Raw genomic sequence first — 15,564 nt, forward strand, 5'->3', positions numbered from 1 at the left:
GCTCTGTTATTGGAGATGCCATCCTTCATGTGTGCTGTAACAAGGGCTGCTCAGCACATTAACAGCCTTCTTAAAAATGCATTTTGAACAATTGCACTGTGTATGTCTGTACTACCACGGTGTATTATTTTTGTTCCATATATCTTTCTTGTTCCTCTCCTGTTGTATTTTGCAACTCTGCACTGTAAATGTATTTTTCACCAGAGAGGCCCTTGCATTTTCCCAGGAAGTTATACTGATCCCTGAGGTGTGGCTGATGCATCACTGTGTTTAGCTTATGAAGTAGCTCAGAGTCCACTGGGAGATGGGGTGCTTTGTATATGTCACTTGTGATTCAGTGAAACTTGCTTTCATCTGAACCTACTGTATCAATCAGAGAAGCAACGTAATTAATTATGACTGGGCTGCATGAAAGTTGCAACATCAGAAGCTAGAGCCCTGGAGTTGCTCGTGCTGATGGAAGGCATGAAGTTGAACAAGATTAATAGTGGCACTGCCATGAACTGTGACTGACTTCTGTCTTCTCCTGCCATCCATCATCATCACCACATGTTGGGTGGGAAGGGGAAGCAGTTCACAAAGGAAGGGTCAGAGCAGTGAAGAACTTTCATACATCTCTATTCTCCTCTCTTCAGAAAGTGCCTTAAATTTTGTTTCAGCTGTTAGGCAGTGGATGCAGTACTCCAACACAGAAATGACAAAAACAGCCCCCTCCCCTCAGAAAAGAGAGGTTAATTTGTCAAGCCATGTAAAGCATTTTAATTACAATTTCTATAACATGTATAAATAAATATTACATTCTTTCAGTCTACAATGCATACTAGGCTTATCTTGTTAAAACATCCATCTATGTTACTGTGTGGCAGGATTTTGTCCAAGAAAAAAACAACAAACAACAACAACAAACTACTGAGTTGAGTAATTAAAAATAATAATAATAATAAAAAATACATGAATAAAGACAGGACTATGCAAGTGCTTCTGGCTAGCAGTCAAGAAATAATGCTGCTTTCCAAAAGGTTGGATACTTGGACATACCATCTTCCTTGGAGTTACAGATGGTTTGGGTTTGTCGGTGGTTTCCTCATTGTATAGATTTTGATCTGCATCTTCCATTGGTGTAAACTGGCACTGAGTCAATGTAGTTCTGCCAGTTTACATAATGAATTTATGGCTCTATTTTGTATGTGCTTTAGATTCATTACTGCTTTTGTATTATGATTTTCTTCTCTTCTTTTTTTTTTTTTTTTTTCTTTTTTTTTTTTTTAATTACAAAACAACAGCTGTACAATCTAGTCTAAAATTTTCAGTCTTAGCTGGTCTAATGTCAATAAAATAACATCAGATAAGAATTGCAGTTATTTCTTGATCTTCCTTCAGTAACATTTCCCCCCTCCCAACAGTCTGTCCAGAGGCCAGCTCTCCCAGTACAAGGAAATGCAAGTCTGAGGACAATCAGTGTCCTAAATAAAGTCCATTCCTCTAGCTTCAGAGTTTGGTGAGAGCTGGTGACATTGGAATAAACAGAGATTATAGAATGAAATCATGAATTCATGGACTCAGAAAAAAAAATAAAAATCCAGGCTGTACATATTTGACCTGCATGGTGTCCATTCCAGTTACACTTAAAATGCACCAGGGGGCACTCCCATTGGTTATTACTTCAACATACTAACATAAACCAGCACCTTCTTTCCTTGGTGAATCACAGGAACTTTGGTTGTGGAAATTTAAAACAAACAATGAAACAAACAATCCAAACCTGGAAGTAAAAAGAACACTCCTTCCAAACAGAACATATTTTTAGCTAGGGTGAAACAACTGAGGCTTTTGCTTTCAGAAGAGATGCCACATGGAGATTATTAGTCAATATTTATCCTCTGAATTCTTTAAATGACAGTAGATTATTTATAGCTAACTTAGAAATAAAATATTCTTGGTCCACTGTGAACTTACTGGGTTGAATTTTTTCCTGTTTTTAAAATATTTAGAAGAATATTACAAAAGGGAAAATTATTCTGTTTCAACTTACAAGACAATCAGAAAAGTAAAACTAAAAATACCTGGTAATTTCTTTCTCCTTCATATTCAATACCATAGACACATCTTCACTTCAAATGAAGGAATAGAAAGAACCAGCCTGAATACCAGCCTAAAAAGTCTCCTTATAGGTCATATGTCCAAAATTGGGATGTTCTATCAGTAATATAAACAAGTCGTCGTTTGTCTCTTGCTTATTCTTTTCATGCTCTTATATTCTCTTTCTCTCTCTCTCTCTCTTTTTTTTTTTTTTCCTGAATAGTTTTGGTACTTTGAAACATTAGTATCATTATTGTTTCTATGACCCATAAAATACATTTTCACAACCTCACCTTGCCCAGTCATTATATTGGTCATACCATTTCCTTGTTCCTTTCTGCTATTTATATTCCACTTTTTAAATACTTGAATAGCAGAATAACTGTTGGAAAAACAAAACAAAGTGAAAAACCTAAATGAAAAAAACTAACCATGGACAGTTTGGCAAATTTCTTTCCCTGATTATAAAAACTGCCTCATCATTTCTCCCGGTGTCTCCTTTCCCTTTCCCTCTTCTCTCCCAATATATATTGTAGAACTGAAGGCATCAAGGTGTGGTTAAACCCCCTAAAAAACAGAGAGGAGCTACACTTTGTCTTTGAACTTCTCCATGTAATTTCTTATCTCTTTGGAGTTCCCCAGGTCCATATCCTGGCACACCCATTTAACATCATCATCATTGCTACTTAGGATTGAATTGACAGTAGGACAACCATCATCGGGTGGGATGGTAGTGAATGTTGTGAATTTCACCCGCTTCCGTTTAGATGTTGGTGAATGTAAAGGTTCAGATTTCTGGTCCTTTACAAGCTTTCCCCCTGAGTCAGCCCGCCTGTGAACCTGGCTCTGACTGTTCTTCTGAGTACTGTCATTGAGGAGCTGGTTGCTCTCCTCGCAACCCGTTCCTCGGTCAATAATGGTTGTGTGCTCATCCTGCTGAGATGATGCATCTGCTGTGTTCTCCAGCAGTTCTGTTTCATTTCCCAGCCAGACCCAGTCATGGGAATGGGTCATGGTGGCCTGTCCTTCCACCAGAACCTGCTTGTGACGGTACTTAAGTGCAAATGTTGCACAGTTTATTAGGAAGACTAGAATTGCCAGACAGAAGACCCCTAGCAGAGCATACATCCCGATCTCCAAATCGCTAAGGCCTCTGGGTGTCTGCACCAAATCGTTTTCCTCCATGCCTGCACTGCCTGGGAGGTCTACTTGAGCAGGGAAGTTGGTGAAGTCTATGGGGATGTTCTGCAGCTGGCTGTCATCTGAGAGTTTGCCACCATCCAGCCTGTTGTTTTTCATTACTTTATTTTTTATTACAGATTTTGCTGTGGTGCTGACTTTCCTGATGGTGCTTTCCTCTCGCTCTGCTGAAGAGCTACCATAATATCGTCCATCCTGGCCATACCGCTCCTGATCTGACACTTTGTGCCGCCGGTCACTAGCATGGTTTTCAATCTCATCAGCATCATAATCTCCACCTGGGTCAGAGTCTGCATCATTCTGGCCAAACTTGACTTTGATGTTGCCGTTTCCCACAGCCAGGATACTTTTCCTCTTGGACTTTTGGCAGGCTTCTGAAATCATCATGTCCACCTTGATTAATGTGCCCTGACCTTCACCTTCTGCTGCTACAACTGGCCATTTCAAGGCAGCGTTCTGGTGGATTGAGACAACAGCTTCATCTAATGACATGGCAGAAAGAAAGAAGTCCTTAGGGTCATAAATGTCCAGCGGAGTAACAGAGCTGTCACTGAACTGAATCCAGGTGCTTACCACAGCCTCCTGAAAGAAGAGGGGTATGGTTAAAGACAGGATCTTAAACAGGACAGCTAAAGCCACTGCAGCTTATTGATCGCTGTACTGGGTCTGGCTGGGATTTTAACTTTCCCTGCAGCAGCCCATACAGTGCTGCACTCTGCACTTGTAGCTAGAACAGCAGTGGTATCACACCAGTGTTGTATCTGCTGCTGAGAAGTGCTGGCACAGCATCAGGACTCTCTCTGACCCTCCTAGGGGGTGGGCAAAAAAATGAGAAAGAAACATCACCAGGGCAGCTGACCTAACCCAACCAAAGGGATATTCCATACCATATGATGTCACACTCAGCAATAAAAGGTGGAAAAAGGAAGAAGAGGGGAGGGGTGGGCTCTCATTGCGAAAACATCTGTCCTCCTCCTGAACACCGGCTACGTGCGTTGAGGCCCTGCTTCAAGGACGTGGTCAAGCATCTCTCATTTGTGGGAAGTAGAGAGTAATTTCTGTCCTCTGCACTTCCACATAGCCTTTACTTGTTTTGTTATCCCCTTTCCCTTTTTTCCCTTTAGTTGAATTGTTTAATAATAATATTTCCTTAATAATATAATATATTATTTCCTTAATAATATATATATTTATAATATATATAATAATATATATAATAATATATATATATTTATAATATAATTATAATATATATATATTTATAATATATATTTATAATAATATATATATTTTTTCTCTTTAATTAAATTATCCTTATCTCAACCCGTGAGTTGTTCTTTCCTTTACTTCTTCCCCTCCTCATCTGAGGAGGGGGAGTGAGAGACTGGTTGTGGTGTTCAGCTGCCTAGCACGGTAAAACCACCACAATCGCTCAGCTCTGAACAGCAGCTGGAGGAAATGGGAGACAATCTCTGGACTGCATTTAAAGCAAACCAAGCTTCAGCTGATGGGGCAGAAAATTGGTCACATTTTTTACTATCATTCCACTGCTACCCTTCCTGCAAATATTTTGCAAAAGAACATATGAAATAATTGATATGAGATGTCTGCAATACCAAAGTACTCATTATCAAGCTACCATTTACATGATTATAAAGAAAGCAAGCCATTCCAGTCATACAAAACCAGGAAGAGACAAACCAGAAAAAGAGGCACTTGACAGAACACTTATTTTCCTCATGTCGCCCATGCTCAGGTGTCACAGGGGGCTGTCAAATTAAACAATGCATAAAAATCTTAGCAAGGATAAAGTGCTACCAGACTGTTTTGGAAATGGTTAGAGCAAAAGATTCGCCTGAAAGAAAAATACTCATGGAACAATTGTTATTTTGCAGGAGAAAGGTTTGTTTTAAATAAACACACTTTATCCTTGAAATAATTGAAAACTCCACTGCATATCTGTTTCAAGGAGAGGAGGATGGGGATTCTGGTATGATGTCTATGATAACAGTGCAAATGGCTTGGATTTAATTGGACTGTCTTTGTTCTCTGCAGATAGCACTGTTAGAAATCATCATTAGAAGCACATACAAAGCTAGAGGTCAGCTCATTGCCATTTGAATCTCATCCAAATGATATAGATATTTAATTCTCCATGTCTCAGTAGCTTTCTTTGCAGGAGATTTCTTTATTTTTTCATTTGCTCTATGTCTTGCCTGTTTAGCTAGAAGACATGCAGGCAGATTGCTGGAGTGCAACTTGACACAGAAAAGTTATTTTCTTCACCAGACTTAAACCACAGATAGCCCTAATAACTTTACACTTGGGTACATCAGAACAACTGGACTGAAAATCACCATCGGGGAAAAACATTGCCACCCTGTTAATGTCCAGTCATAATACAAATTTACAACCCAATATGGTTTCCAATTGGTTGCAATTTGTTATGCTATGGTTATAAACAAAAGGAATTGCTACCCTTCTAGTTAAATTTAAAGCTTTTCAGTGAAAACAGCAAGGGGCATTTAGCTGTGCAGAAGGCTGGACTATACTGAATATTTGATTTCCAAAGTGCTATCAGCAAGTTTCTAAGGGACTGGAAGAAGGAAAATAAACTGTGGCACAACAGGGAAGAAGGCAAAGTTCTTGGTGATTCAAAGAGCTGAAATGGAGCCAGAGTAGCTCAGGAGCTGGAAAGGGTGAAATGCATAAGGAAATTAAAACAGCTGATATTCCATTAGAGAAACAACTGAGAAATGGCTGAACAGACTGAAGCACAGAGCTACAAGGCACAGCTGAAATTTACATCTTAGAAATCTACAGCAGAACAAACCCATCCATGGGAAAATAAAGGATTTTTTTTTTTTTTTAATGGATATGTGTAGAGAGAAAAAGATGCTAGTAATTCAAATCCCTATTGCTTTCCTTCTCCCTAGAGATGGAGGGCAGCCTCATGTACTATCAGAGAGGTAACTAAGATACACTTAATTTTCATCAACTTATGGAAGTCAAAAACATCAGCGTAATTACAACTATACATCACAATAGGATTGGCATTGCCTATCAGTTGTACCCTTTTTTTTTGGAGAGCAGAATGAGGAAATGAATGGTTTTATACGGTTAGTATCAGAAACTATAAGGCCTGTTCCTCCTCCCTGCTCAGCTGTGGACTTCCATTATTTCCTGTCTCTAAATGGGAATTATTTGCATTGCTAAATCCATTGTGTATTCCTTTACAGCCAAATAGCATAATTGTTGCAGAGCCCCACATTTGGCTATGCCCTTACTGTGCAAGTAGTTTATATTGGTTCTACTGGTGGTAGAAGAGCAGCTCTGTGGGATCTGAAGTCTCTGTCCACACTGGGGAGGAAGATGTACAAGAAGCAATATATTCTTCTTTGCTGTTCTCTTCAAGTTATCAACATCCCTGGCTGGTTTTCCTGTCTTGACTCCTTTCTGTTTTACCAGTCTTCAAATAACTTTCAGATTAAGAGGTAGACAGCATGGAAAATTTCATCCAAATTGCTAGAATTTGACAAATTTGCAATCAACTTTAAAACAACTTTTATTTTGTTCAGTATTCCTCCATTAACCTGCACACTTGGTTTTACGAAGCAGAGGTAGAGAAGAATGAAATGGCAGTTAGCTGAGATTTGCAGACACAGATGTGATTTACTATAGATAACAGGGGTGTACAATAGCCTAGCCTTTATTTTCAGCCAGCACTGAGTTATTTTTGTTTCCAAGAGACCTTTTTTGATTAGGAAGAACCAATTTCTTCCCAACACAACACAACACAACACAACACAACACTGTCATGCTTATGCTATGTTAATTAAAAGGGGAGGGGAAAGGAGGGAGTGGGACACAATCTCAAATCCTGCCAAAATACATTGCATCAGCTCAAATATTCCACTTGGCAAAAGATAGCTCCTCTCATTCACATCGTTAAAGGCAAGCTGGAGACAGGGGAAGGAAGTAAATTTCCAAAATGATTATAAATTCTGAAAAGCTAAAAAGGAAAAAAAAAAAAAGAAAGAAAAAAGAAATGATTTAGTACCGTGTCCTTCAAAGAGCTGTTTCTGCAAATCCTACGTACTGCATCAATAAATCCCTTCCGAATCTCTGACAGGGTCCTCCAATTACCATCAGCAGATGAAGATGGATTGGAGCCTTCTTACCTGCTAAACTGCTGCCCCCAGTCTGATGCCCTCAACAATGAAGTGACAAATGCTTGTGTTTATTAATTATTAAGCATAAACAAATAGTTTGAAGGATTCTCTCTCCTTTCTTTCCTCTACTTTTCCTCTCTCTTTCACTTATGCACACACACGAATACTCAGTTGAACTCTATGAAGAAATGAACCACAACCACACATTAGTGTCAGTGTCGCTTAGAGAACAGGATGATTTATATGGTGACTGTGATGATGTGAAGTGAGTCAGATACTGTACATTAGATCACATTAATGACAGAACAATCCAATCTGGAAGAGATGAAGAAACTGTTTTCTACAACCACTGTTGGTTATCAAATACCATGATTTCCCATAGCACATAAAAAACCCTTCTATCAGGATACATTTTCTCTACATTTTCCCTTGTGCTTTTGCTGTTTACCTTCTCAATTCCAGTTATAGCTACAGACCATATAAGCAAGTTTGCCAGTTTTTCATGATCCACTGCAATGTCACTACCTTTTCCGGCCCTGAATTACATTGCTGTTTATCAGTCCGAAGATGCCACTTTATAAATCTTCTTGGATAAGCTTGAATTTTGCTTTCTATTAGTATTGTTATCTTTTATTATCCACATGTTATATTTAGGTGGATAAAACTAGGAGGAAATTTCCAGGATAAATAAGTAACGTGACACTAATGGAAACCAGCAATCCCTGAGAAGCTCTGTTCTGCCTGATCTGGAATGCTTCAAACTCCCCTGTACGAGCTGACCACAAACACCACTGTTTGCTGGCTGTGTCTGTTCCACTTAGTAAAAACAACCAGGCTCACACTCCAAAAGGCAACCTGAATGCAGGAAGCAGAGCTGGTTTGGAAGCATATTAGTCAGAAATCTAATGAGTCCTGCAGTGCTGGGACTTGCACAGGTTGCCTATGAAAATCTGGGAGCCATAGTGATGATTATTTTGCCCTCTAAAGCCTTATAAAACACTTGAAAGACTGCTTATCTTACTATGTTCCATTGAGCCCATCTGTGGCATCACAGTCAGCATCATTAGAAACATTTCACTATGAAAGATTGTGATTACAAAGTGCCCTTCAATACTTGATCAAAATAAGCTGGTATCAGCTTGATACCAGGGCATGATACCTTATATACTTCAAGCAAGAATTAGGTGAATAAAATGTGTAGGACTGATTGCATTTGAGAGAATTCTGCTGCTTAGAAATATGCATGAGAGGACTGATAAGTATGTTTCATTTCATGTCATGCCCAGAATTAAGAACCCTTTTAATAGTCTTTATTCACCAAAGCACAAATAAAAGTAGTTGTGAATAAGCCCTAAATTGCTGGGGTCAGCTGCAGTAGTCTTGGAGTGAGGCAGGACACCAAAGGAAAGAAAGGGAGAGCAGAATGGCTCTGTAGAAAACATTCTTCCCTAAAATAAAGGAAAAGGAACACTGTTCTCAGCTGCCTCTATTACACCAGCTCTGATTGTTTTATCTGGGGACTTGAATGCTGAAATGGCTTTCCCAGGCTATTTTGTCACATGAAATATCAAAGAATTACATGTGCATTTATTTTTAAGCCTGTGGCTTCTGCAGTAAAAACTGGACTTGATCGTTATGATGTGGAAATGAAAGGCAGCCAACACTCAGATCTTAATTCAAAAAATGCATTCCCCTACTGTGTATTTCTTTCTCTCCTTTTTGTCCAATCTGCTAATGTACATTCCTTTCCAGTGGGAATTTGCTTGTATTTGCAAGGGAAGCATTCAGATTCTTATCTAACTACACATCCTTTCTCTTTCCCATGCTGCTTATTTCCTTTGTCATACTCATGTGCCATTACATTTCTGTTTAAACAAGATAGAAATCTAATTTAAGAGTAAGTTATATTACTAGAATGGGGTAATGAAACCATACCATAAAAATACTCTCAATATCTATTATTTAACTGTGAGATGTCACTGAACTCCCAGAACTAGTTTGCATGAAGGACATAAGCTAAACCAGGATAGTATTGTGTCATCCAAGGGGCAGAAAGGTGTAAGTAACTCCAGCATGTCATCCTCTTTCAGGTGGTGCTGAGCATCCTCGCCTCCTGTCAGAGGACAGCTGACATTTCAGAGGACACTCCCTGAAGTTATAGGTGACCTCACAGGGTTGGGTCTTGTCACTGATGTCAACAGGAGCTACACATGTGAAAGAGAAGAACTTGGCCTTTAGCAATACATTGTTGTATTTGTTGTTGTTGTTGTTGTTTGTTTGTTTTTTTTTCCTAAGAAAATGTCTTGAGTTTTCCAGTAGCACTGAGACATACATTAATATACACAGCTGTTTATTAAAGGCTTTCCTTTTAATTTTATTTTATCTACTCCCATTTCAGCCCATTAGACCACATGCAATACCCTACAGTGAAGAAAAAACTATGATATGACTGTGAGTTACCTCTGCAGAGCCAGCTGAAATGTAAGAGGCCTTGAAACTCATTCGGATCAGAAATGACCTAAACACTGAAGATTTTCTTTTATTTACATTTGGAATAAAGCTTTAAGATGGCAATGTTTATTTTACCAATGGTCTGCAAGCCAAATGGAACAGCTTTCCTACCTGAGCAGATGGCCACTAAAAATAGACTGAATACAGCTGCAGTTTCCAAATTTTCAGAAGATATTTCAGCTTTGATATTTAAAAATTGTTTAACCTGCATTTATTTTTAGGCATCTAAATAATCAATCCACTTTTAGCACCAAAGATGAACCCCTGATCTCAAGAAAAGGAGGCATGGGCTCAGCATCATTCAAGGTGACCGCAGATAATGAGTTACCAAAATATAGATAGATATATCTAACTTTAGTCATCCAAAATAAAAAACTTTGGCTTACCCTCTTTGGATTGCTAAATATTTGGAAAAACTGCCAACTTTTCAGGACTCATGCTTTGGCTGCCTTGGCCTACTTATGAAATGGTGCGGTCATTATAATCAAGGAACTAATCTAGTCATTATGTTCACTGAAAGTCACAGCTAAAATACTAAATTAATTCCTAGGATATTTAAGGATCTGTAATAACACAACCTGTATAAATGTTTTATGCTTTTCATTGTACTATACAGACATACTGCTAAATCTGCTAGGGACAATATTATGCCTGCCAGAGTACCAATTACCCAAGGACATTTGCTAATCTGTATTGAGGTTTGGCTATTGAAGATGTTAAAGCGTAACCAAGGAAAATATTTGAATAAGAATTATTTTTTCCATATAACAATGTTGAGACATACAATAATTCCTGAGAAAAATTAAACCTTCAGCTGTCTTTACTGTTATTTTGTTTTTCAGCTTCATCAGTAAAGTTTTCATGAGTTATTTGGGTCATTTTATAAACCTCTGTGAGAGGAATTGACACACATAAATAACGAAGTCCTTGCAGTATTCAAGTATATGCTTAGTTCTGGGCTGCACTTCTGAAAAAACCCTGTTTCAAAAGGGTTTGATTTTCAGAAAGCACTCAGCACCCATCTTCTAAAATTCCAGTTCACTAAAGATCTCAGCTGGCATGCTCCACTTCACCAATTACTTTTTGTTAAATTTAGTGACAAGCATTACTGCATTTGCATTAATTCTTCTAAGGGCAAGTGACTTACATGTTATATCCTGCATTCAAGCTGCAAATAAAAAAAAAAAAAAAAAAGCAGGACACTTCTCTTTCCTCTGGTGAAGAGGAGGTAGAGGGCAGGCAGAGGCAATGGGGATGGAAGGCTCCAGTGGAAACTGGGACAGAAGATGCCAAACGTGGAAGGAGTCGGAAAACTGACTGATTTGGGCTGCCTGCTAAGCAACCAAATTTCCTCTGGGCATACCAGATCTTGGATTATTATTACTGTTTCTTTTTTTTTTGTTTTGTTTTTGTTTTGTTTTGTTTTGTTTTGTTTTTTGTTTTTCCCAACTGCCTTCTAACAGAGTTTAGTTCCCGATTTTTCCAGATTTCAATATTTCCTTTTACTGAGAAAAAGTAGTAAAGCCTCCTGCTTTACTGTCTGTATCTTTAATATGCACAATCCAGTAGTGCTCTCTGTAGGCTCAGGCAGTAGATGTCATGTTGTGCACTACTGAAATGTTGTGTCTTAACATGTCATAATCTGTTTTTGATAAATATGTTTGCATACTCAGGACAAGTAAGATACAAATCTGATTAGCTGATGATATATCTGTGCAACCTTTCCAGATTCACAAAGCTCCTTTATCTGCACTCAGAGCCATGATGCTTCCAATGATGCTGCAGGAGAAATGGTGTTCTGTTTACATAATAGAATTGGGTTAGGTGTGCTTTAGCTTTCGTTTTTACCATCTTTGTCTGAAGACAATATATCAGAAGTGGTTTCTAAGCCCTGAAGAAAGGGTATAAATGGGTTAATTACATAAGTTTCTTATGTTTAGAGGATGCAGTAAATTGAACAGATGGGCAGCATGTCCTTCTAGTTCGGACATTTTCTTGTCACTAAGTTATAAAACAATCTAAATTATTTTTATGTTCCAGAAAATTAGGTAGCAATAATCATGAAAATGGGCCATAAAACTTGACTTGAAATCTCTCCCTATCTCTGTGAGATAAAATACAGTTTCTGTGAGAGGAGTAGCTGTGGACAGAGTTAATTGTATGGTCCCCAGTCCCACTCTTCAAATCAACTGACTGAAAGAGCAATGAACATACATCTTGTTCCACTGCTACTGACACTAGTTTTTAATCTGTTCCCAAATGACTGTTTGTCTCAATCTGCTGTTGTTCCCCAGTCCTCTTTTCCATATGGGTTGTGACCTAAAATACACTGCTCGAAAGCCTCCTTTTACAGAGATGGAAATTTGCTGGCTTAAATTAAATAGGATCAGCACAGTGACACCCTAATGAACTGAATGATGAACTCCCCAAAATCCACCTGAAAAAAAAAAAAAAAAGGACAGGGAAGCCTGGCAGTCTGCTGTGACTCCAGGAGGTAGAAGAAATGTATTTGGCTTTCTTCTTCCTCTATTTTATAGCTCTTCAAAATATTAAATTGCTGTGATACACAGAGCTCTGTGCTCTCTGGCATGGAAAACAAGGGCATGCTCATAGAGCAAACAGAGAACTCTGCCCAGAGACTGTGTTGCAAAAATAACAGATGTGGCATCATTTAAAGAAAGGGTACTAAAAATGTAAATAATACAAACTTTAGTATAGCCAGAACTTTTACTGTGGATTAGTTCCATATTTGAAGGGAAGAACTGAGAAGAAAATTCCAGAGTAACTCTAGAGAAAAGCAATCACCATAGACATGTTTTAAACTTGTTACTGAAATATATAATTAAGTCATCTATAATTCACATTGACAAAACATTGTCCCATCCCAAAAAGCAACAACAGTAAAAACTGGAGTGTACACTACCTGCTTAGGAGTATGAAGTAGCTCTTGGGCAATGGTTGTAGCCACAATAGCCTGATTACTTGCTGCACTTGGCTGAAGAAAGAGTGAAAGCCCTGCCACCAGTTGGACTCCAAGGTCTGTTATGGTCACTTTGTCATCTAGAACAGTCACTGTCTTCTCTGCCAGGATGGAGTCAGACAGAGGAGACAAAACCTTTTGAGAAACACAAAAGAATCAATTTAGAAAAATGCTGATAATTTAAAATAACGTTTCTTAAGGTCATCATTCGTTCTTGTCCTCAAAATCTTATGTGTAGGAGAAGCAGACAAGCACACTGCAAAGACAGTCTGATTTCATGTGGAGGGTGGGAAAAAACATTCAATAGAGAGCGTATGGCTGAGAACACTGCAGCCAGTACTAAGAACTATGCTGCCTCTGTTGTGTCATTTGCATCACTTCACTAAATGAGTTGATTCAAAACTGTCTTCTGTTACTCTGGGTCTTAATACGCATGAGCTCATCAGACTTGCCTCCCAAACATTTCAAAGGGAGGTTAGACACATGTAGGATTTGTCCTTCACTTCTTTGCTTGAAAATTCTCATTCCTCTGTCTTTGCTGTTCCTCATGGAACATAAAGGCAGTAGGAAATCTTTCCTGTTAATGAAACTGACAGCCATACTGCTGTCCTTATGGGATCTTAGGACAGCTAGTTCATGCACTAACTTTCTTCTCCACCATATGTATATCATATTGGATAGACTAGCTTTATTCACATTTTGTGCAGCTGGGGAAGAACTGGGAAATGGTGTCGTCAATGTCCACTATCAGTATTTCAGGGTTATTAACCAGGTTGTATTTTTGTTTCCTGAGTTAATGTTTAAATAAGTCAAAAGCAAATCAGCATTATCTAAATATTTCTGTGTCGTAAAGTTAAAATGGTGCCCATCAGCTGACTGGTGGTAGCTTGCATCTATAAGGGACAAGAGCTCTCACTGAGCCTTCAGTTGCTGCCTTTCCTAAAAGTCTCTGAAGGCTGTATGGCTTCCCACTTCTGACCATGCTGCATGCCTCAGTCCAGCACTAGCTTGGATGAATGTCCCTGGGTTAATGTTGTGTGTGACACTCTAATAGGTCACATGAATGTAATGGAAAATTATCCAGTTTCAAGACAGCAGAACACTGTACTAGATTTTATGCCCGTGCATAGATTCTCTATGAGAGTGGTAGAAATGTGGCAGTCCAGAGTACAATACCTGCATCGCTGTCATTCCTACTTCCTGTCCGATCAAAATCCTGCCTTCCTGCAGCTTGGCAATGTGAGGTTCCTCCAGTTTCATAAAATCCATCACCAGGTCTGTAATGTCAAACTGCCAGTCGGAGCCCAGCAGGTAGCTCAGCTGACCCCAAGGGCTGGAATCCTCAGCTACGAACTGCGTCAGGACTCGCACCATGGCATGCTGGTACTGGAGGGTGCATCCTCTCCCTTTCCGTTCATCTTCATCCTCGTCATCACTGTCTCTGGTGGGTCTTTTTAAATAAAAAAAATAGTGTTAAAAAAAAACAAAACAACAACAACAACAAAAAAAACACATTTTCAAGAACACTAGTGAAAACTAACATTAAAGTGCTAATAGAGAGTTCTCCCTTAAGTTATTAAGACCTCCCTTCTGTTGATTCATGGCTACCTAGTATGATGAAGAACCACAAAATTGGACTAGACCACCTCTTCATCTAAGCTGCTATGCCTGAACAACAGTTACCGTTGCACCACATGACAGACACACTCACACAAACAGAACTCCCTCAGACTTTAAAACTTATATCTGCAGATGGCCAGTGCAGAGCTGAGGATTCCAGTGCTGCTGTTCCTCAAGAAAACACGCTGCAATGTGGGTGCAGGTGCTGCAGCTGTTCTCTCTGCAAGTTAAAATCAACTCTTATTATTTCAGAAAAACACCCAAGAAACTGAGCATCTCAAACCCACCTTTTGTTGGAAACCACGGGGACTCGCCAGCCTTTTATTTGGCTCAGTTCAGTGTCTGAAATGTCAATCTGGAGAGGCAGGCGTGGAACCCAGACTGTGATTTGCAGAGGAGCACTCAGATACTGGTATGTGAAGTTCACAAGTGCATTCACCTTGCCTTTCATTTCTTTACCATTGACATAAACATAGTCACATCTGTCAGAAACCTAAGGTGAGGGGGAAAGAGAGAAAGAAGAGATGGTAATTGCTGACACAGAACAGGCCTGAAGTGTAACTAACCCTGGCATCTCAAACCCCCAAAAGAAACAAAAAAAGACTCTCATCTCTTAATGCAGGAAAATGACAGCTTTTTACAATGGGAGCAGCTGAACAAGAAAATCCTTCATTGATTCAGGAGGCGTAATTGTTCTGAAGAGGCCTAAAAACTGGATATCAGTTATGAAACTGGTGTTTGATTTTTTGTTTGCTATGCAGTGAGCCACTAGCTGATCATGGTGCTGTGGAGTTTATAATGACCACAACTCCTTCACAGCTTGACCCAACAAACCATAACAGGTCTCAGTGGAGGTGAGCAGCAAACCAAAGCTCTATCCAATGAGTTTTGACCTTCAGTAGGGGGTCACACTGCTCTCAGTCTTCAAGACAAAGCTGGCTCTGTAGTGGATTTTGCCATTGAGGAATAAGAGAATCCTACTCCTTCCCTCCACAATAAACT

At 39.1% G+C, this 15,564-nt stretch overlaps 1 protein-coding gene across 9 annotated transcripts in view; it reads right to left on the reverse strand.

The window, feature by feature from the left end:
• Positions 1-604: 604 nt before the first annotated feature.
• The window catches only part of TMEM132C (transmembrane protein 132C), a 229,766-nt gene continuing 214,806 nt past the window's right edge, over positions 605-15,564 (reverse strand). For 8 of the 9 annotated variants that reach the window (XM_035341116.1, XM_035341115.1, XM_035341118.1 and 5 more), the window contains 4 exons: positions 14,850-15,055; positions 14,119-14,392; positions 12,886-13,077; positions 605-3,861 (listed from right to left, as the gene is read on the reverse strand). In XM_035341116.1, coding sequence (XP_035197007.1) covers positions 2,665-3,861; positions 12,886-13,077; positions 14,119-14,392; positions 14,850-15,055 — 1,869 coding nt within the window. In that variant the 3' untranslated portion in view covers positions 605-2,664. The remainder of the gene's footprint in view (positions 3,862-12,885; positions 13,078-14,118; positions 14,393-14,849; positions 15,056-15,564) is intronic. The other variant, XM_035341114.1, reaches the window with a different exon arrangement.

The sequence above is a fragment of the Oxyura jamaicensis genome, chromosome 15 (genome assembly GCF_011077185.1).
Source record: "Oxyura jamaicensis isolate SHBP4307 breed ruddy duck chromosome 15, BPBGC_Ojam_1.0, whole genome shotgun sequence".
In the NCBI taxonomy this organism is placed as follows: domain Eukaryota; kingdom Metazoa; phylum Chordata; class Aves; order Anseriformes; family Anatidae; genus Oxyura; species Oxyura jamaicensis.